At 47.5% G+C, this 21224-nt stretch overlaps 1 protein-coding gene across 1 annotated transcript; it reads left to right on the top strand.

Moving 5' to 3' along the window:
• The first annotated feature begins 65 nt into the window (after positions 1–65).
• SF3A1 (splicing factor 3a subunit 1) lies at positions 66–19981 on the top strand. The gene is made up of 16 exons (XM_058690791.1): positions 66–255; positions 2887–3008; positions 7389–7596; positions 8724–8981; positions 11477–11551; positions 12494–12644; positions 13000–13193; positions 14080–14197; positions 14494–14679; positions 15320–15441; positions 15545–15790; positions 16344–16551; positions 17063–17217; positions 18433–18534; positions 18648–18719; positions 19496–19981. Exons 1-16 carry the CDS (start codon positions 193–195, stop codon positions 19595–19597), a joined length of 2382 nt encoding a protein of 793 aa, XP_058546774.1. The 5' UTR covers positions 66–192; the 3' UTR covers positions 19598–19981.
• The last annotated feature ends 1243 nt before the right edge of the window (positions 19982–21224 follow it).

The raw sequence follows: 21224 nt of genomic DNA, 5'->3' as shown, positions 1-21224 counted from the left end.
AGGAAAGGGGCAGGAAGTTGCATCACGAAGAAGGGGCGGTCCCGGAAGTGCGTCAGCCTCTCCTCCCCGGCGACGATTTTTCTCGGCCGCCGCCATCTTGCGAGCTTGTCGTATCGTCCGTGCGGGGAGCTGCTTTGACGCAGCACCGCTCACCTTCAACAAGGCGGACTGGCAGCCCTGAGCGTCGCAGTCATGCCGGCCGGACCCGTGCAGGCGGTGCCCCCGCCGCCGCCGGCGGCCACCGAGCCCAAACAGGTACCGCGACCCCCGCACCTTAATCGGCAGCCTAAGCCTCGGCCTGGGCCCTCTCCGGCGCGGGCGCTCTTCACTCGTGTAGAGGAAGAAGCGGCTGCTTACGAGGGCTTGGAGGGACTGCAAGTCCCAGGAGGCAGCGCGCTTCCCGCCCTACGCTGCCTTCGGGTAGCGAAACAAGCGGTCTTTCAAAGTGTGGTTCGCGGACCAGCAGCATCAGCATCACCTGGGAGTTCATTAGAAATGCCAGAACTAAATACTAATGCATTTTAGCAAGATCTCAAGGTGATTGGTTAAAGGTTGAGAAACACCGATCCAGCTCACTTGCAGGTTTTCTGTGGTACTGCCTCTCCTCACCCTGCCCTCTGGCTTTTGCCCAGTAATCCCTAATTTCCCAGCCTGTAGGGTACATTTGTGGTAGTTCTCAGTATCTACTCTTTGCGTACCCTTAAGCCAACCACCGTGTGAGGCTCCGACTGAACCAGAATGAATGGAGCACAGCTAGTTTATGAAGTTCACGGTTCTAGTGGGGAGACAGATATAAGTGAATTCTCAACAAATGTTTATTGCTTTAATCACCATAATTGATACCAGCCAGCTCTTAAATCAACCGAGAGGGAAAGAGGTGTGTAAATCATTGCAGTGTGGTGTGATATGCCCTGTAGGTGAAGCCCACATGAATGCAAAGTAAATTGTTTTTAGAAAGATGAATTGGTTTGTCAGATAGGTGATTGGAAAGGGGAAATAGCATCCTTTATTCATTCAGCAAACCTTTATTGAGTACATACAGGTGTGCTGATTACTGCTTTGGGTTCAGTATACAGCAGAGTACGTGAGAGAAGAAGTCCATACCCTTAGCACAAATATTTAAGTATGTCAGTATCCCTGGTATTTTCCCAGTCATTTGGGGAAAAGTAAACAAGGTAATACCAGATAATTGCAAAAACACCAGGGTAGGCATCAGGTGGTGTCTCAGATCAAGAGTAAATTAAAAAGTGTGATTGAAGTGTAGGGTTGGAAAGGGGTGGCAAAAGATGCATTTGGGGGGATTTGAACTTTTTCTAGTACACAGTGGGGAGAAAGGGAAGAGTTTTAAGCTGGATAATGACATGTTTGTGTTTCAGAAATTCAGGTAGGCAGGTTGTGATGAGAAATGCTAGGAGCACAGTTATTCAAAAGATGCTGAGGGCCTGACTTAGATTGTGGCAGGGGGGTGAGACAGACGGGATGGGCAAGCTCAAGTCACAAAATGGCTGGTGGTGCATACTCTGCAGCTAAAGTGATGTGTTGGAATCCTGGTTCTGCTCTTTGGTCCAGTTAAGCGTTACATTCCTCAATTTTGTCATCTGTAAATGGAGTATTCACGTCATAAGGCTCTTATAAGAGTTAATCTATTTAAAGTTTTTAGAAAAGTATATGGAACCCACTACGTGCTTGGTAAAAGTTATCATCGAATGTGGAGGCTGAGGAAGGGAGAGGAGGCCCATGTTTCTGGCCTGAATGACTGAGTGCATTGTTGACCATTCATAAGGAAAGTGGTTAGAGATGAAAGTGCCCGGGAGTCAGCTGGATCTAGAGTTCTCTGGCACATAAGAGTGATCTGGGACATCAGTTTGGGCTGGATTGTTCAACCTAGAGGTGGTAGGGGAAGTAGAGGACATGGTTGTGAGTGCCTGAGTACAGTGTGAATACCTTGGAGAGTAGAATTTGGGGGAGCCCTAGGGCAGAAGATGAAACAGGAGCTAGGAAGGAAACTTGGATGGAATGGTGAGCAAGAAGGAAAGACAGGTGACAATGGGACCTGGGAGTTGAGGAGTAGAGAGTTTTGTGAAGGCATGGTCACTGGTCACATGATCAGATGGCTGCTGTATTTGGCATTTTTTACTTTGGCAAGAGCACTTGAAATGGATGGGAGGTGAGGAGGTAGGAATGGCAAGACAGAGAACTCAGGATATTTACCAGAGGAAGAGGGAGAGAGGACAACAGCAGAAAAGAATGTGAGGGCAGGGGTGCTGCTATTTTTTTGTAAGACGAGAGATGGACCCTTTGTTTACTAAGGAGAAGAAGCTGGTAAAGAAAGAATATTGGAGTTTATGGGACAGTTGATGTTGGGTATTCCAGTGGGGTTTCACAGAACATTTGTGCATTGAGTGGTGGTTAAGACTGGAATAGATGCAGAAGAAAGGGGCATAGGGAGTTGTCAGCAAAGAGTTTCCTGTTTCTTTATTCAGCAAACAATCATTAAATATTCCATGCCAGGCACATCCCTAGGTGCAGACATGGCCTTCCGAAATCTGGGATATGGTTTCTTAGAATGTGGTCAGATTCTCACCCCCATCCCGCATCTTAATCACCGGGGCACTTGGTAAAAATGTAGATTCCCAGTGTCACTGAGACCACTTGCCTGTGAGGGAGCCAAGGAGGCTGCTTTTTTCACTGGTTTCCCCAGGAGAGTCCCACTCAAGTATAGTGCAGTTAAGATAACCACTTTTCTGGAACAGAGGATCCTAACTAGAGGAATGTCCACGGAAGAGAGTCTACATTCTCAATAATATCTTAGAGGAGTTTGACAGTGGGGATCCAGTCCCAAATCAGGAACTTTAAGACATCATTTTCCTTTTCTTGTTTTCACAGCCTACAGAAGAAGAAGCTTCTTCAAAGGAGGATTCTACTCCCTCCAAACCAGTGGTGGGAATTATTTATCCTCCTCCAGAGGTCAGGAATATCGTTGACAAGACTGCCAGCTTTGTGGCCAGGTAATGTAGCTGCTTCTGCGTTGTCAGCCTAGGCCTGTTAGCCCATCTGACACCACCAGCTGGCGGTGAGGTAGGCAGTGGGCAAGATTGGTGTCTACAGCACAGCATGGTAGGGGCAGAATGTGAATCACACCCAGTCCCAGAGTCACCAGGAACCTGTGCTTCCAAAATGGGCCTGAGGAAGTGCCTGGAAAGCTGCTTTGTCATGGATAGTATGTGTGTCTGTACTGCTGTATGATAGTATGATAGTCTGAGCTGCTGACCTGAGGAAGACGAAGAAAGGAGTTAATTGTTCTCATTATGTAAGAACTCATTATGCTCAGAGCTTCAACTGACCCATCTGTAAAATGGAATAAAATACCACCTCAGAGTTGTTGTAAGGCAGGAGAGGAGGAGTGGGACTGAGCTGCACGTGTCAGCAGTCTTCGTGGATGGCATGGAAGTCAGTCTGAGTTCCTCTCACTCTTCCGCATCTTATATACGCTCCCACTTCCTCAGATGGAATCTTCTTGATGGCCACTTGGCTCCAAAGGTCAACACATCCCCTAGTTTAAAATACTCTTTGGCAGCCAGCAGGCCTCATGCAACCTACAAGAGCTCTTGTTTTTCTTCACAGTATATTTTTTTAAAACTAGAATTAGTTGCCACTGTTGAAAAATGTGGAGATTGCACAATAAATCTAGATTTCTGGCTTCTGTGGGCGACCAGACAGCTCATTGCATGGAAGAAGTAGCTGGCCTAGAATAGACTCCTGCCTTCAGTCAGGGCATATACTCCAAAGGGCCATTCCTTGACCCCAAGGCAGCATCCCCATCACAGTACATCATGTAATACAGGACTCCTTCCTTTCCCAACCTCCTAATGTAATGAAAGGTAGAAGTTATTCTGCTTGATGTCTTTCATTTGTCAGGCTCCATGCAGATTCATATTATTACATTTCAAAGGCTTTGATTAACTTGGGTATTGCGTTAAATCTGTTCTGTGCTTGATTGAACAGTCAGATTTAGGGCAGTAAGTGTTGTGTTTATGATAAATGTTTAGTATCTCATAGCAACGCTCATACTTCTCTCTTCCCCCTGATAATTTAAAAACAGAATAAATAGAGTGTTAGAGGAAGAATCACCACAGTCTCACTACCAGAATAGTTTCTACCAGCTGTTTTCACTTTCCTGTTTCCTTCTGGGCCGTGGCATCCTTTTTTAGATCCTTTAATACTAGTAGATACTTTCACATCCTGCTTTTCCCTTTTGTGTTGTGTTATAAGCCTTTTCCCATGTAGCTCCGTGGTCCCCTGATGCTGCGCTGTCCTTGATACACCATGCTGAGGTGATGTTCCTTCCTGGACTTGGCTGTCTCCTCTATATTTTCCTTCATGGTTGTTTCCAACATTTCAATTTGGCAAATGAAGCTGTGGGGAAATCTGAGCATTTTCTTTCCCTTCTAGATTGTTTCCTTAGAAGAGAATTCTATGTGGCACATAACTGGCTGAAAGAGGGTTTTTTAAAGATTTTCTTAAACATTTTGCCAAGTAGCTTTCCAATAATTTTGTGCCAGCCTCTGCTGCCACAGAAGTAAGAGTTTCCAAGTTTTCTTAAAAATAAAAATGTATGCTTCCATATTTCTAGATTTATTTTTGGCTAAGGTGATTGCTTTGTAGGCATTTTTAAAATCTGGACTTGCTTTCATGTACATTGCAATGAAGGAACAGACGAGCACCATCCCACTCGGGGATAAAGGAAGCATGCAGGACCCTCTACTTCACTTCTGTTGGGTCACATATATTGATTGATGGAGCATACAGTAAAAATCACTGAGTATGTTTTTCCGAAAGAAGTTTTTTCTCTTTTGGTTTGGTCTTTCCTGAATTTTCCTGTCAAGAAACTGAAGTGGAAATTACCCTTAAAAAGTCCCACCAGCTGGGTTGACTCAGAATCATGTCTTTTTCTGCTGAAATCTATTCCTTGTGTTAGAGAACATAATTCTAAAATTAACATTAAGTTAATTTAAAAGAACAGAATCTCTTGGAACAAACATTCTTACCTTCTTTTTTTCTTTCAGATTATTCCCAGATGTGGTAAGGTTATGGCTTAGGAGGCAGTGATAGAAGAAGCAACCAGAGCCCCCTTTTCTTAGCAGCCCTTTGTCTGCCCTGGGCATTTGCTGGGTATTATTGTCTAGTTTAGCAATATCTAAGTGTGCACTTACCTTCCTCTTCGTATATGGTTTGCATTATAAGAGAGGGGAAGATGCTTCTTCCCCAAGTAGGACGTTCCAGTTGGACTAATGCACTGTCAAATTGAGACCTCATGGTGTTATTCATGCTACAGGGTGTGGCCAGAGCTTGCAAAGTAGCTAGCCTGGGTGTTTACCACCGCCATGGCAGTTTGTTATGGTTGCTAATCTGGGGCACAGCATTGCCTTTATGTACCCTGTCTCCTGCCCTCTCTGCAACTAATAGGGCCAGGGTGTGAAAGTCTGAAGAAAGGGAGCGACCTGCTACCAGCAGCCCCTAGAACCATCCCTTGATGATTTTGGAGCATCTTCTGAGTGTTGGGCTGTGTCTGGAGTAGTGAGGGAACCCCCACAGACATCTAATACCCAGATCATCTCTAATGTTTGTGGAACAGCCCTTTCTAAGTTTCATAGGAGTGACAGCCTTTGGATTTCAGGCCACCCTATGATTCAGAAAGACTTTGGCATCTCCTCAGCTGATTTGATCTTCTCAGTTCACCAGGATAGAGAGAGAAGGTAGTATTAGTTGCATCTTACACATGGGAAATTGAGTCAAAGAGAAGGTTGGGTTCCCAACTTTGGGGGTGGGGAGGGTAGAGGGGCCGGAGATTGAGTTCACTCATCAGTGGCCAGTGATTTAATCAATCATGCCTATGTAATTAAGTCTCCATAAAAAACCCTAACTGATGGGATTCAGAGAGCTTCCACGTCGGTAAGTAAGAACACATCTGAGGGGGTGCTGGCAGGGTGGTGCACCCCACACTCTACAGGGACAGAATCTCCTGTGCTCAGGGCACTACCAGACCTATCCCTATGTGTCTTTTTATCTGGCTGTTCATTTTTACCCTTTAAAATATCTTTTTTTTTTTAATAAACTGGTAATCTAGGAAATTAAAAAAAAAAGAGCAGGGAGGGTTGATAACTTGAAGAATCGTTAGTGAACCCAAAATATGAATATTGTCCGTATCTTATGTCTTTAGGGTTAACGTGCTTTCTGACTGACACAGATGGTGTATATGTCTGACACCTTGAAGTATTGCCATTGGGCTCTCTAAAAATCAGGGTTTCCTAAATTTCACGACGGATTTTTTTTTTTTTTTTATCCTGAAGTTTTAAAGGAATGCAAACTGGGGACCTGGGGTTTATGTGGAAAACTGTCTCAGCTACCGAGAGAGGTAGAGACCTCCCTTCTATTCTTACCGCTCCCCTTGTTATCTGAATGTGCCTTCAACAGCAGCACAGATCACGTCCTTGGGGAGCAGTTTTTCCAGTATGGGCCTCACTTAGTAGTAAATGGGGTGATTTGGTAGTACTTGGACAAAGTACTAGTTTGGACAAGATAGTACTTGGACAAAGCATTACATCAAATGGTCTATGTTTTGATGTTTTTTTCAATCCTTGCGGTTACCCAAAGGACAAAGTGTCAGTTTGGTGCTAGTGTATCTTTAACAGTACTCCAGCCCTCTTTCTTTCTTTCTTTCTTTCTTTCTTTCTTTCTTTCTTTCTTTCTTTCTTTCTTTCTTCCTTCCTTCCTTCCTTCCTTCCTTCCTTCCTTCCTTCCTTCCTTCCTTTCTTTTTCTTTCTTTCTTTCTTTTCTTTTCTCTTTTCTTTTCTTTTCTTTTCTTTTCTTTTCTTTTCTTTCTTTCTCCTCTCTCTTTTTAACTAAGATCTGGCCTCAGTCTCAGGAAACCTTGAACTAGACTATTAAAGTCTAGTCTAGTTTAGTCTATCATTACGATACTACTTTGTTTTCATTATGTTTAATTTTATGCTTCCTTTTGTTCGTAAAGCCATACTGATTTTTACTTGAAGTAGTAGTATATGCTTTCCTTTTTAAGTAATTCTTAAAATGAATAAACTTCATTAAAAGGACACAGTAGCTTAGATAATTTTGGGAATGGCAAGACTAGCAGAAGGGCTGCAGGAATGACAGAGGTCTGGGACACCCTGTGGTAGAGGCGTTCTGGCCCAGGCTTGAAGGAGGTAAACAACTCTGGCTGGTGACACCAAGAGTTCAGGAGGACCTCTACAGTGCTTAGGGATGGGCTAGTTTGATGAGTGGTGACAAGAAGGGGGCTTGAATGGGTAATGTTCTGAGTCTAGGCAACTGTAAGGGTTGTAGTGTTAATTATCTTTCCTTCCTTGTAGAAACGGACCTGAATTTGAAGCTAGGATACGACAGAATGAGATCAACAATCCCAAGTTTAACTTCTTGAACCCCAATGACCCTTACCATGCCTACTACCGCCACAAGGTCAGCGAGTTCAAGGAGGGGAAGGCTCAGGAGCCCTCGGCTGCCATCCCCAAGGTCATGCAGCAGCAGCAGCAGGCCACCCAGCAGCAGCTGCCCCAGAAGGTTGGAGCTCACCCCTCCCTTCATATCCCCAGGGCTAAGAGGGAAGCCTGGACAGAGAGGGGAGGATAATGAACTCTGCTCTCCAAACCTCTCTACCAGCCAGGGAGAGACACGAGGTTTTTATCTACTGAGGCTCAGATAGCAAAGTACTGCTGACAGTTGGCATTTTCTGAGCACTGCTTGTCCAGCTCTTTGCTCAGTGCTTTAGGAGTCTCCTTGTCACCTCACAGCAGCTGCTTAAGGAAGACAGCAAAGTGACCATTTTACAGCTGAGGAACCTAAGGCTTGGGGAAATACAATTTACCCAGGCCACAGTCAGGAGTCCAGAGTTCAAATTCTTGGCCCCTGCTCTTTGCCTTGACCGTGGAGTGAGGACAGTGGCTTGTGATCCCCTTCTTGAGCCATCCCTCCCTTCCATCTCACCTTCCCAGGGCCCCTCCATCTGGCCTGCCCTAATACCCTAATCCTCACTAGGTCCACAAATAGGGACGATTAAGGGTTGTCGGTGTGGACAAGAAGGGCTGGCACAATTTGCCTCCTGTATAGACCTAGACTGGTCCTTTCTCTTTGCTATTTTCCTGAACCATGGTGGCAAAGGCTACCTCTTGTTTTACAGTGGGAAATAAAGGTTCAAGTAGATTCTGTTACCTTGCATTACAATTTACTACTCCTAGGGCCTCAGGCTACCTGAGTTTCCTCATCTGTAAAAAGGATTCACAGTACCTGCTCTGTCCACCTCGTGGTTTGTGTGGAGGCCAGATGAGGTAACAACCGTGGAGTCCTCTCCAGTGGGTCCTCTGCACACATGTAGGGCTTACTGTGGCCTCCATATCCCTCGGATGGGATTTAATATGGCATGTTCCTGTAGAATCTTCTGCCACCAAGTTTTGGCCCTCAATTTCAGGGCAACAGCAGAAATACAGAGGGGCATGGTTCTTGCTCAAAGCCATGCAGGGAGTTGAGGCCACAGTTGGCCAACTAATTGGTGCTCTTGTGAGTTAGTATTCTCTCACACCATGGGCCAGTGATGTGCACATGGTTAACAGAAGCGTAGAGGTCCATGCCATCCTACCAGAGGTGTCTTCCCACCCACCTCGAGCCTCACATTTCCTCTATCTGCATCGTAGGTCCAAGCCCAGGTAATCCAAGAGACCATCGTGCCCAAAGAGCCCCCTCCTGAGTTTGAGTTCATCGCAGACCCCCCCTCCATCTCAGCCTTCGACCTGGATGTGGTGAAGCTGACGGCTCAGTTTGTGGCCAGGAATGGCCGCCAGTTTCTGACGCAGCTGATGCAGAAAGAACAGCGCAACTACCAGTTTGACTTCCTCCGCCCTCAGCACAGCCTTTTCAACTACTTCACGAAGCTGGTGGAGCAGTACACCAAGGTGCCTGGGCAGGGCAGGGGCCAGGGTGCTGGGCCTAGGGAAGGAAGGCATCTTGCGGAAGCACTGAATCTATTCATGTCTACAAGGACAGTACTCCACTGTGGGTCCCTGGGCAGATGTAAAAATTCCAGTTCAGTGTAAAGTCTTGATTTCTATTGAGTTTTTCTTTTTAAATGTAACAGATTGCTGGTTTTAAAGAGAAGTGAAACGTGTGATTGATAACTGTCATTAGGTTAGTGCCTACTATGTGACAAGGCCAAGTGGTACTAGCTGCTCTTAAGTACATTTAAATCTTCAGTTGCCTTGCACAGTACCTGAGAAGAAGCAAGCCGTTAATAATTGCCTCCTTTTTGCCCAGTTTAATCTTCACAAGAACCTAGGATGTGTTCCCCTCTCCCCTTTTTCAGAAGTAGAAACAGGCTCAGAGAGTTGAAGTCACTTACTCATGGTCTCAGCTAGTAAGTGGCTGCACTGACTCTTAACACCTATGTTGTTTTTCACTCTAAAAAGTACCTTGAATTAGAATATAGTTTAGGTATTGAGAAACAATTCATCGTAAGCATAGCCAGTATTGATGGGATACTTGTATATGTAGCATGTTTTCATTTAATTCCTAATAAACTCTAAGGTAGCCACTGGTCTCCTTATTTTATAGAAGAGGAAATGGGCACAGCAAAGTTAATTTGGGTAGAGTTACACAGCCAGGGCTTGCTGAGCTGGGACATGACCTCTGGCATTTTTGCTCCAGACCCTAAGACCTGGATCTTAATTATCCTGCTAAAAATATCTTAATTATTATACTACATTGTTGTAATCAAGAATCTGGACAAGTCAGTATTGGTATTGAAAAATAATTGGATCTGGGGTCCCTGGGCAGCTCAGTCGGTTAAATGTGTGACTTCAGCTCAGGTTATGATCTCACATAAGAGTTGTGAGTTTGAGCCCACATCAGGCTCTACACTGTGGAGCCTGCTTGGGATTCCCTTCCCCATTTTCTCTCTCTCTTTCTTTCTCTCTCTCTCTCTCAAAATAAATTAAAAAAAAAGATCATTAATTTATTGCAAAGAACACTGATAACAGATTTGCCAGTGGCTTGTTTTTCTTGTTATACATGTAGTGGAGGTTGTTTTCCTGATTAGTGGCATGAATTTGTACATCTTTTCTTGTTATTTAGAAACAGTACATTAAAGATCTGACTTAAAAGGACTCATAATGATTTCCTCTAATTTTGATCTGAGTATGTAACTAGAAAGAATTACAAAGATGTATGTGTTTAGAAAATGATCAAATCCAAAAATGGTAGAGTAGCTAAAATAATCATTTGAAGGCCAAAGGGTTAGTGTAATTACACAGTATCAATTTTAAGTGAGCCCTGTGTTAATTTTCCCTAGTGGACTACTTCCAGGGTTAAAGGTCCCCAGATACCTTTTTACTCTGTTACTTTCCTGTTTCTTCTCCCTCAGAACTTGGGTATAGACATTTAGTACTCTAACCTGAGGGCACTGGTGTCTGTCTTTAGCCATGGGAGATTCCAGGAGCAGATTTATTCCTGGGATAGAAGTATAGAGAGGATGGGGGTGGGGGCGGGGGAGGGGTGGGCTGAGCCAGTTTACCAGTAACAATAAATACTATTTGTGGGGGGAGAGGGGTGCCCGGGTGGCTCAGGTGGTTAAGCATCCGACTTCGGCTCAGGTCGTGATCTTGCGGTTTGTGAATTCAAGCCCTGCATTGGGCTTCTTGCTGACGACTTGGAGCCTGCTTCAGATTCTGTGTCTCCCTCTCTCTCTGCCCCTCCCCTGCTCACGTTCTCTGTCTCCCTCTCAAAAATAAATATTTTTTAAAAAATTAAAAAAAAAAATATTGGGGCAGGTAGAATGACTGGCTGTTTTGAACAAAGCCCTCATTTGTTGTCAAACGTATGTTCATTGTCAGAATTCATTTCAAATGCTGGAATTAACAATAGTGAACAGAAAACAGAGAAATTTCTATCTGTGGAGTTTCTGGTCTAGTGAGGGGGCAACAGGCAAGTGCAATGTCAGTGGATGTTAGCTGGTAATAAATCCTGTGGAGAAATAGAAAGCGGGGGACAGAGATCTAGGAGATAGGGCCTGTGGGTGGCAGTCTTGGGTAGGGTCATCAGGGGAGCATGTGCAAAAAGGTAGGAACATTTCTGTGCCCTGAGAGCAGCCAGCACATGCTGACTGTACACTGGGTGATATAGGCAGTGCATTTGTGTATTTTCCTGCTGATTCTTGCAGCAACCTTTTAATGTTGACTGTGCTGACTTTAAGTGTTGGTGTCACCATTTGTAGAAGGAAGCCAAGTTACAGAGGTTAAGTAACTTGCCCAAAGTTGTTGCATAGCCAAGCGGAGCTGGGATTGGGACCTGGAACCCTATGCTCTCACTTTTCTTATGCCTTTCCACAGGCTCCAGAAGGCAACCTCTTTGTCCTGTGTTGTGCACTGACAGTTGCTTTAACTCTTTTGTGTTTCAGATCTTGATTCCGCCTAAAGGGTTATTTACAAAGCTCAAGAAAGAGGCTGAGAATCCCAGAGAAGTTTTGGACCAGGTAAACTGAATTATAACCAGTTACTGATGGTGCAAGTTACTTTGGGTTGTTTCATGTTTGGAAATAGGCTCTGAGGTGGTACCTTGCTGTGTTCCAGGCACAGGAGTGGTGAGAAGAAAGGCCTTGTGGCCACAAAAAGCCAAAGAAACCTAGATTGTCTGCTTGCTAACTTTCTGTTTTTCTCTCAGCTTTACTGGATCTTCCTCTTCTTTGCCCTCACTAGAAGCCAACTCCTGAGCAGGTTTTCTGGTGACAGATGCCTTTTGAGGCCCCAAGTTCTCAAGAGTCAAGGAGAGAAGGCATATTGGTGCTGCCTGTTTTGGGTAGCTGCATGAAGGTTTTGTTCTCAGACTCTCAGATAGCTGCTGCTTTTGTGGGTACTTGGTTGTCACACAGACTTCCTGGGACGGAGTTTGATGTTCTGTGAGCACAGAGCCTCTTGCCAAATCAAGCAGAAAACTCTGAGGTTATAACAAATGGCTGCCCTTGGGGCCCAGACACAAGGTTTCTGTGACATTTAGAATTTTTTTTTTTTTTTTTTTTACATTTTATTTATTTTTGAGAGAGAGACAGAGCACAAGTGGGGGAGAGGCAGAGAGAGAGAGGGAGACACAGAATCCGAAGCAGGCTCCAGGCTCTGAGCTGTCCGCACAGAGCCTGACATGGGGCTCGACCTCACAAACTGTGAGATCATGACCTGAGCCGAAGTCGGACGCTTAACCGACTGAGCCACTCAGGTGCCCCGACATTTAGAATTTTTATTCTGTCCAAGCTTTGGGCCTGACTGAGACCAGATGCACATACCAGGAATTTCCTCTTGTAGGCAGAACAGTCTCCTCTTCCAAGGGAGATGCTGGCTTTGGTAAAGGTATTGAAGGTGGCTGCTCCATCAGGAGCTGACCCTGATTCAGCATAGCATCATGCTGTTTTCTGTTTCTTCAGGTGTGTTACCGGGTGGAGTGGGCCAAGTTCCAGGAGCGAGAGAGGAAGAAGGAAGAAGAGGAAAAGGAGAAGGAGCGGGTGGCATATGCACAGATCGACTGGCATGATTTTGTTGTGGTAGAAACAGTAGACTTCCAACCCAATGAGCAAGGTAGGTCTGTGAGGAAGGGAGGTGTGTGACTCCAGATGGGGAGCCAGGAGCTTAGAACCATCCTGGGATATTTCAGATGCACATCTCTTCCCAGGGAGCAGCACAGTGCCCCCGAGGGTTTTATCAGTGTGTTTCATCTCTGTTCTCAGAAGACTTTAGATTTACCACATTGCCCCCACTTAAACCCAATTGAGCAAACTTAGTGCCAGACCTTGGGTGGGTGTCTGGAGCTGGAAGAGAAGTCAGACAGCCTTGGCCCTTGGAGAGCTCACAGTGCAGGAAGGGCAGACGGATGGGCCTTTGATAAGGAGCATCTGTGGAGGTCTCCCTTTGACTCTGGATTGCTTTCTGCCAGGAAACTTCCCTCCCCCTACCACCCCGGAGGAGCTGGGGGCCCGAATCCTTATTCAGGAGCGCTATGAGAAGTTTGGGGAAAGTGAAGAGGTTGAGATGGAGGTTGAGTCTGATGAGGAGGATGAGAAACAAGAAAAAACAGAGGAGCCTCCTTCCCAGTTGGACCAGGACACCCAAGTGCAAGACATGGATGAGGTGTGCTTCTGGGAGGGCCTGTGGGGCTGGCCTTTCCTTCTGGAGCTTAAGGAGATGGGGGTGCTCTCCACCAGAGTCAGAGATCCACCTCCCTTGTGAACCTTGGAAGGAGGCACAGGTCCTGAATAAGGCATCCTGGTTGAGCAGCTGCCCAAACTCAGGCAGCATAGAACCTCTTTCCAGCTCAGGCAACAAAGATTCATTCACAGGCAAGGATCTGAAAGCTGTGCTGGCTCTGTTCTGTGACCTTCCCCCTTTGCCCAGAGGCCCTGCTCCCCACTGCTCCTGTGCCAGCTCTCAGTTAAGGAACGCTTTGCACCACATGCTTTGATACATTTGAGCTTGGGCCCAAATGATCAGCAGTTCCCAGACCTTTTCTAAGTGTAGCCTGTTGCTTCCCTTCAACCGCCTCTACCCCCTCCGAGGCAGGCCCTCTGAGCAGGCATAGAGCCTCTAGAGCCAAGCTGCCTCCTCCCCTTGGAAAGAATTTGTGTGTGAGAAGAAAGGCTCCTGTGTCTGTGGGAATTGACTTTTTCTCTCCCTCCCAGCATTGCTCCATGAGCAGCTACCATTGAGTGCCAGCTTGCCCCCCGCACCCCTCCCCAGCATGTTTAAGTGCCCTTGGCCTCCTGGGACTGCCTGGTGCCAGCTGCTGGAAATGCCTGGGCGGAGTGTTAGCACCACAGCCCCCAGCACTCTCATTCATGTTGTGAGGAAGCAGCTTGGCTGGCTGCCGGCTGGCCTCGGCTGCCCCCAGAGGCTTAGCACATGGACGCTGGCTGGCAGGGACCTAGGTTCCTTGCCACTCTGAGAGCCGCCAGGGCTCAGCTGCAGGGGGATGGCCTGTCGGCCCTTCTCTAAGTCCTGCCATTGCTTTGCTTTTCAGGGTTCAGATGATGAAGAAGAAGGGCAGAAAGTGCCCCCACCCCCAGAGACACCCATGCCTCCTCCTCTGCCCCCGACTCCAGACCAAGTCATTGTTCGGAAGGATTATGACCCTAAAGGTAGGGCCTGCCTGCTTTCCTGCCTTCACATATTCCTCAGACCTTCTGTTTCTAAGAGGGCTCGAGGTTGCTGGTCGCGAAGGCATTGATAGTCTTTCCTTTGCAGGCCTGGTGATAGGGAACAGAGCTTAGTCCTCTTTGGTGCCCAGGTGCCTTGCACAGTGCTAGGTACAGCATGGCACTAAATGGATGGGTCTTGGATGAGTAACACGTGAATAAAACAATAATTTCTTAACGTCTGTTGCTTCCCAGTATTCTCATTCAAGCATCTCTGTTTTTTGGGGTTTTTTTTTTAGCTTCCAAGCCCCTGCCTCCAGCCCCTGCACCAGATGAATATCTCGTGTCTCCCATCACGGGGGAGAAGATCCCTGCCAGCAAAATGCAGGAACACATGCGCATCGGGCTTCTCGATCCCCGCTGGCTGGAGCAGCGAGACCGCTCCATCCGTGAGAAGCAGAGCGATGATGAGGTGTATGCACCAGGTGAGGTGGGGGTTCTCCCACCCAGTCCACACCCCTTCTCTGACTCAGCCCTGACTCCCTTTGACCCATGGGCACGTCTAGACTTTAAAGAAACGAAAAGCAAGAATTGAGGTCAACAAAAACTTTGGAGGATAGGTATAGTCTGTGATGCTACAGAAGAACTGCCCGTTTTCCAGAAGGACTCTTCGTAAGACTCCTCCAGAGGCAGACACCTGACATGGATGACATCCCAGACATCCCAGAGTTGGAAGGGTGCTTGTCTTGGAGTTGTCTTAGAATGAGGGCTCTGGTGGCTGGAGCACCTTGAGCAATTTGAAATGAGACACAATAGGGAGAAAACTGTCCCGGAAGCAGGAGACTAAGCTTTTAGTCCTGACTGCTACTTGTCGCTTTTGTGACCCTGTCCTCCCAGTTGCTTTTTGTAAGTTAAGCAATTGGATAGCCTCTAGTGTACGGGCTTTTTGCTGGTTGGGCAGCCTTCCCCAGGCTCAGAGGATAGGCCTGCTGTGTTGGGACCCAGATTCAGGCCTGCTCCATGGGACCAGCCTCTACCCTGCACCATGAGAGTTGCTGGTATGTTGGAAGGACACCTGGTTTTAGTTTCCTTTCTGCTCCCTGCGTCCATTTTGTGACTATCCAGGTCTGGATATCGAAAGCAGCTTGAAACAGTTGGCTGAGCGGCGTACTGACATCTTCGGTGTAGAGGAAACAGCCATTGGTAAGAAGATTGGTGAGGAGGAGATCCAGAAGCCAGAGGAAAAGGTGACATTCTTGTGGATCCTAGTACTTTCCCCACCCTCACACTCCTATACTTGGGCTCAGTTTCAGAAGCCCTGACAAGCTGCAGCTTTGCTTTCCTTTGTAGGTGACCTGGGACGGTCACTCAGGCAGCATGGCGCGGACCCAGCAGGCTGCCCAGGCCAATATCACCCTTCAGGAGCAGATTGAGGCCATCCACAAGGCCAAGGGCCTAGTGCCAGAGGATGATACCAAGGAGAAGATTGGTCCCAGCAAACCCAATGAACTTCCTCAGCAGCCACCACCTCCGTCTTCAGCCACCAACATTCCTAGCTCTGCCCCTCCCATTACCTCTGTGCCTCGGCCACCCGCAGTAAGCCAGTAGCCACTTTGGGACTAATCTTTTAACGTTTGCTTTTTGGGGTTGGACACTATTGGCTGAGAAGGACAGCTTCCTTGCAGTGGGGCTCAAGGGCTGCTTGGGTTAAGTTGAGAGACAAAGAACTCTTTAATAGTAAGTGGGAACCTCTAGTCTGTGTGGGAGGATTGGAACAGGGAGGGAAGCAGGAGGCAAAAGTGAGAAGCAGGCTTGGGGCAGAGAAGGGCTGCAGGGCTTAACAGGTCTTCGAGGACTGTTGGCCTGTCTCCAGGAAGCTAAGTTGAGGTCACCCTCTTTAGTGGCTTTTTCAGTGTCTGCCACAAGCAGCTGGTTGAGTCTCAGGAGGAAAGAATGTCACCCTGGGCCTCTCTTGGCGTAGTTCCTGTCAGAGTTTAGTCATGGGCTGCAGTTTGTCAGTCCCAGGGGATTGAGTCGGAGCTTTCCAGTCCCCATCCTCAAAGGTTGCTGGTGGCTAATCACCAGCCATATGTGCCGTTGAGGTCCACCTTTGGTTTTCTGTGATCTGTGTGTCCCTTCTTCCCCACAGATGCCACCTCCTGTTCGTACCACGGTTGTGTCTGCAGTACCTGTCATGCCCCGCCCCCCGATGGCATCAGTGGTCCGACTACCCCCAGGCTCAGTGATTGCCCCCATGCCGCCAATCATCCATGCACCCAGGATCAATGTGGTGCCCATGCCTCCCTCAGCCCCTCCTATCATGGCACCCCGCCCACCCCCCATGATTGTGCCAACAGGTCAGTGTCTCTCATGTCGCTTTCCAAGCCATTGGGTCAGGACTATGGACCAAGCACATCAGCAGTGGCTGATGGTAGTGCCCAGCTTTTCCCGTTGGGCGTCCAGCTCAGAGAAGAGCGTTGGTTTCCCCATGTGAACAATCCCTGAGCTAGGAGCTGGGGAACTGGTGGTCCTAGGGGAGATAGGCTGATGTGGCAGAGCTGGGGTCTGTGCACCTAGAGTGGTCAGGCCCCAGACAGGTGCAGAGGCCTAGTGAGACTTGCTGTCAGCTGGCACCTACTCCATCCATCAGTCCTGCCCCTCTTCTAGGCTTCTGTTGCCCAGTGTGGGCAGTCTCTTAGGTCTCCCTGCCAGGGAACTTACTGGCTCTCAGACTGAGCCAGGAGTGACTCTTCACACCCCTGACTGTGAGAAGTGGGACACCTTTGCAGTCTTTCCTCATTTATCACCATCCCTGAGTCCCAGGGCCCTTCCTCCCACTCATGCGGCTGCTTATTCCTGTCTTGGCAGCATTTGTGCCTGCTCCTCCTGTGGCACCTGTCCCAGCTCCAGCCCCCATGCCCCCTGTCCACCCCCCACCTCCCATGGAGGATGAGCCTGCCTCCAAGAAACTGAAGACAGAGGACAGCCTTGTGCCTGAGGAGGAATTCCTACGCAGAAATAAGGTATGTGATACCAGAGTGCCACCTGTGGCCTGGAGTGACTAGTGGGGGGACCCAGTCTTGCCCCAGTTACACACTCCCTTGGCGCACCCTCTTCTCCCACCGTTTTGGCTTCTGGAGCCTGGGTCAGTTATTGGAAGCCTGTAAGGGCTTCTGGGTACACAGTAGATGCATAGTCAACAGTTGAAGGACCGGACCAAATAGACAGTCCCTCTGTTGTGAACTATCATGGAGACCAGTAGGAAAACTAGCTGGTAGGCAGCAGGACTTGAGTGTGAAGGGACCTTGAATACTGGAAGAAATCCCGGGTGTAGTTCTTAATTTCTTTGCAACCTTCTTCTGTGGCTCCAGTCCTTTGAAGTTCTCCCTGTTGTGGGGATCCTGTTGGGGTGCTAGAAATAAGGAGAACTTTGACACTTCCAGTGCCTAAGGAAGCTGTCCACCTCTAGTGAGGAGGCAGAAACAGTCCTAGCCACACTCCCCCAGTGCATTTGACCAGATTTTTTTTTTTCTTTCTGATAGCAGTTCCCATTTTCTGAGTACCAGCTGAAGTGCCAAGAGCTACACGTTTTATGGGCACTTGTTTCTTCAGTGCTTACAACAGTACCATGCAGTCGTTGTGATCACTTGTTTTATAAACTTGGCGTTGAGGCTCAGAGAGACCTAGTTAGCAGGGAAACTGAGTTGGGAGCCTAGGTCTCGGACCTGGCAGTTTATATTCTCTCTGTGGTGCTTTTGGGGTTTGCAGGGCATTTTCTTACTACTTTTTCGGTTCCAGACTCACCAAAAGGCAGGGTAGAGATCGTTTTAAAGATTTCTTTGCTCTGTAAAGGTAAGGTAAGGAAAGATATTTCCTGCTCTGTAAAATGAGACTTGGATTAGTTGATCTCTAAAGATCTTATGATTTGAGAGTCAGAATTTCATGGGGTTGGTCTGGGCCAACTTCTTAGGGAGTTGACAAAGAGGAAGAATATGACTTACTAGGAAGGAAGGAAAAGCAGAGCATGCTGGGGGGAACCAGAGACCTTTAATCCCAAATCTTGAAAATGGGGGGGATGAGTTGTGACATCATACTAATGGCCTTAATAGTGAATTGGAGCAGAGTCCAGGAGTTCACATGGACAGGAGACATTGTTCAGACTGGCCCAGGAATAGGAGAGCATAGTTGCTGATGGGCTCAGGTTTCCCTGGCCATAATGGCCATGTCCTATTTTGCAGGGTCCAGTGTCCATCAAAGTCCAAGTGCCCAACATGCAGGATAAGACTGAATGGAAACTGAATGGACAAGTTCTGGTCTTCACCCTCCCGCTGACAGATCAGGTATGAGTTGGTGTTGCTAACTGGCATCAGGTGCACTGGATCCCAGGATTCAGGGGGCAGCTTTCTTTAGCTGACCTTAGCAAAGAGGTGAATGACCTCTCTCTGTCCCACAGGTCTCTGTCATCAAGGTGAAGATTCACGAAGCCACGGGTATGCCCGCAGGGAAACAGAAGCTGCAGTATGAGGTGGGTCACATATCAGTGCTCCTGCCCCTTGGGTTCAACAGCTCTGCCATCGCAGAAGCTTAATGACCTGTGGAATCTAAAGGAGTGGGGAGACATGTGGGGTGGCCACGTGAGTCTATCCTAGAAGTGATGATGCTGGCTAGGAGTGCCAGGGCAGGTTAGCCTGACAGAATGAAACTCTGCTGGGGTCACAGTATAGTCTTGTGTGAGGCCCAAAAAACTTTTTGCCTGAATGACTAGGGTGGACATTTGGTCGGTTTCTGGCCCAGAGGTAGAAGTACGAACGGGAGGTAGAGCCATCCCAGCCAGTGTGGTCTGGGGTAGCCTGGCTTTGTGCAGGGACACAGAGGTCATAGTCCACCTCAACCTGGTGTCCGCCTGGCATGCTTCATTCTCCGTCTCAGTACTTTGACAAATCCCTACTCTGAGCCTCAGTTTCCTTCTGTGTCAAATGAGACTTGGACTAGTTGATCTCTAAAGATCTTCTGATTTGAGAGTCAGAATTTCATGGGGGGGCCAACTTCTTGGGGAGTTGACAAAGAGGAAGAGTGTGACTTACTAGGAAGGAGGGAAAAGCAGAGCATTCTGGGAGGGAACCAGAGACCTTCAGTCCCACCCTTTCACCCTCCCAACCCCCCACCCCCCCGCCATTGTCCTACCTTCTGTCAGGCCCCTGTATTCTCTGAGTTCAGAGTGAATGGATGTTGGGAGTTGTGAGGCTATATACTATTCAAGGCCAGATTGCCCTGTGCTAAAGCACACCATCTGTTTTCCAGGGCATTTTCATCAAGGATTCCAACTCGCTGGCTTACTACAACATGGCCAATGGCGCTGTCATCCACCTGGCCCTCAAGGAGAGAGGCGGGAGGAAGAAGTAGAGGGAAACCTGCTGTCAGATCTCAGCCACTGCCGTTTTTGCCTCTACTATCCCCTACTGCCCCACCCTCTGCCCCAGACCCAGGAGACCCTGCCTTGCACATTTCTTTCTTTCTTACTAAGTTTGGAAATTCAAATGGTCCTGAGCTTTCTAAGCCACTCTCCTTCCCACTGGTCTCTGGAATCCCTTTGTGTTTGAGTCTTGATTTGAGGGGATTCATTTCTTTAGGTAGCATATTAGGAGATATGAACCCAGAGATGTCCTGTGGGATAGTATCATAGTGCCAAGTGGCACTTGGCTGATAGAATATGGTTGTTCTCATTATTAATCATTTTGTATTTTGCCATGGGTTGTCTAATAAACCTCTTGTGTCCTTCTTGTGAAATCAGTGTCCTGAGACTTGGCTCCTCTTCTGCCCTGAGGAGTGCTGGACTTTTAACTAAATTCTTGTTGCCACCAAGTCTTTCATGAATCCGTCTTAGATTTCTTTTTATGGCTCATTTAAAACATTTGGACCTTTCAAAGGCATACCCTGAGTATTTAACAGATTGCTACAAAATGCCTTTAACATGCCAGGACCACAGAAGAACAAGGACAAGTGTGATGCACTTCCTGGGCCAGTGGGCAGCAGAGAGATACATGTAGATGAGACTTGGGGTGGGGGTGGGGGGGCAGTATAGTTTCCTGCAGACCTGGAATCACCCATCACCTGATTGGCTCTATGACCTTAGAGGCAGGTGGCTTACCCTGAGTGAGCACAGGGATGTGACGTTTTTTAAACTTATTTATTTACAAAATGCTAAATTGTGCCACAGCCTTGAACCATTCCAAGGATTTTATAAAATTTAACCAGTTTACTGTTTATTGTTTTAAGTGTTTCATCAGTTTTAACCTACATAATCTTGAGTATTCCTGTTTTATACTGAGGCACAGAGAAGGTGGATCATATGCCCACAGCCACACAGTAAGAAGATGAAAAGAATGTGTACAAAATGCTTGTCACAGGCCTTGCTCCCTAGTAAGAGCCAGACGCCGGCTATTATTTTTGGAATTATGCTATCACAGGGACATAGGCGCCGCTGTGGGTGTTTAGAGGAAGGAAGGTGAGAGCCTGTTGAAAACTGTTTCCTGGTTTGAAAGCTAAATCCCATTTTATTCTGAAGATTTCACGTGTGTTTATCTTTTGAGAGTTTGTAATGCCTTTTCTTTGCAGTCCCTCCATTCGATCTTCCTAGCTGCTCCATGAGGTCCTCTCCAAGGCTCAGGGGGTGAGGCCATTCCCAAGGTCATAGAACCAGTATTCTAGTCACCACCCTGCTCTACTCTGCACACACCCCTTTGTGCCTAATACACACTTGCAAGCTAAAGCTTCTTACTCTAGACCTGGGGCACAGATGGCCCCTCTGCAGTGCCACTTGCATGGCTCCATTACACACTGCTGGATCCCTCACATTTTTAACTTGGTCAGAGGGATGTTCTTTCTCACCTTGTTTGACATTTACTGGAAGTTCCCCCCCAGGGGCAGAGCGGGTTCCGTGGTTTGGGTGCCTAAAATGAAGGCACTGCTGGTTGCTTCTCTGTAGTCAACACCAAAAACACTAAACACCATTTGGGAAGGGGGTCAGGAG

This window comes from Neofelis nebulosa, chromosome 11, assembly GCF_028018385.1.
Source record: "Neofelis nebulosa isolate mNeoNeb1 chromosome 11, mNeoNeb1.pri, whole genome shotgun sequence".
In the NCBI taxonomy this organism is placed as follows: Eukaryota; Metazoa; Chordata; class Mammalia; order Carnivora; family Felidae; genus Neofelis; species Neofelis nebulosa.
This window is presented reverse-complemented; position numbering and strand designations above follow the sequence as displayed.

Coding starts and splice junctions, on each gene's coding strand:
- SF3A1 (XM_058690791.1), top strand. CDS start 193: ATGCCGGCCGGACCCGTGCAGGCGGTGCCCCCGCCGCCGCCGGCGGCC. Junction 8,982..11,476: donor TGGTGGAGCAGTACACCAAG/GTGCCTGGGCAG, acceptor TTTGTGTTTCAG/ATCTTGATTCCGCCTAAAGG. Junction 15,791..16,343: donor CTGTGCCTCGGCCACCCGCA/GTAAGCCAGTAG, acceptor TCTTCCCCACAG/ATGCCACCTCCTGTTCGTAC.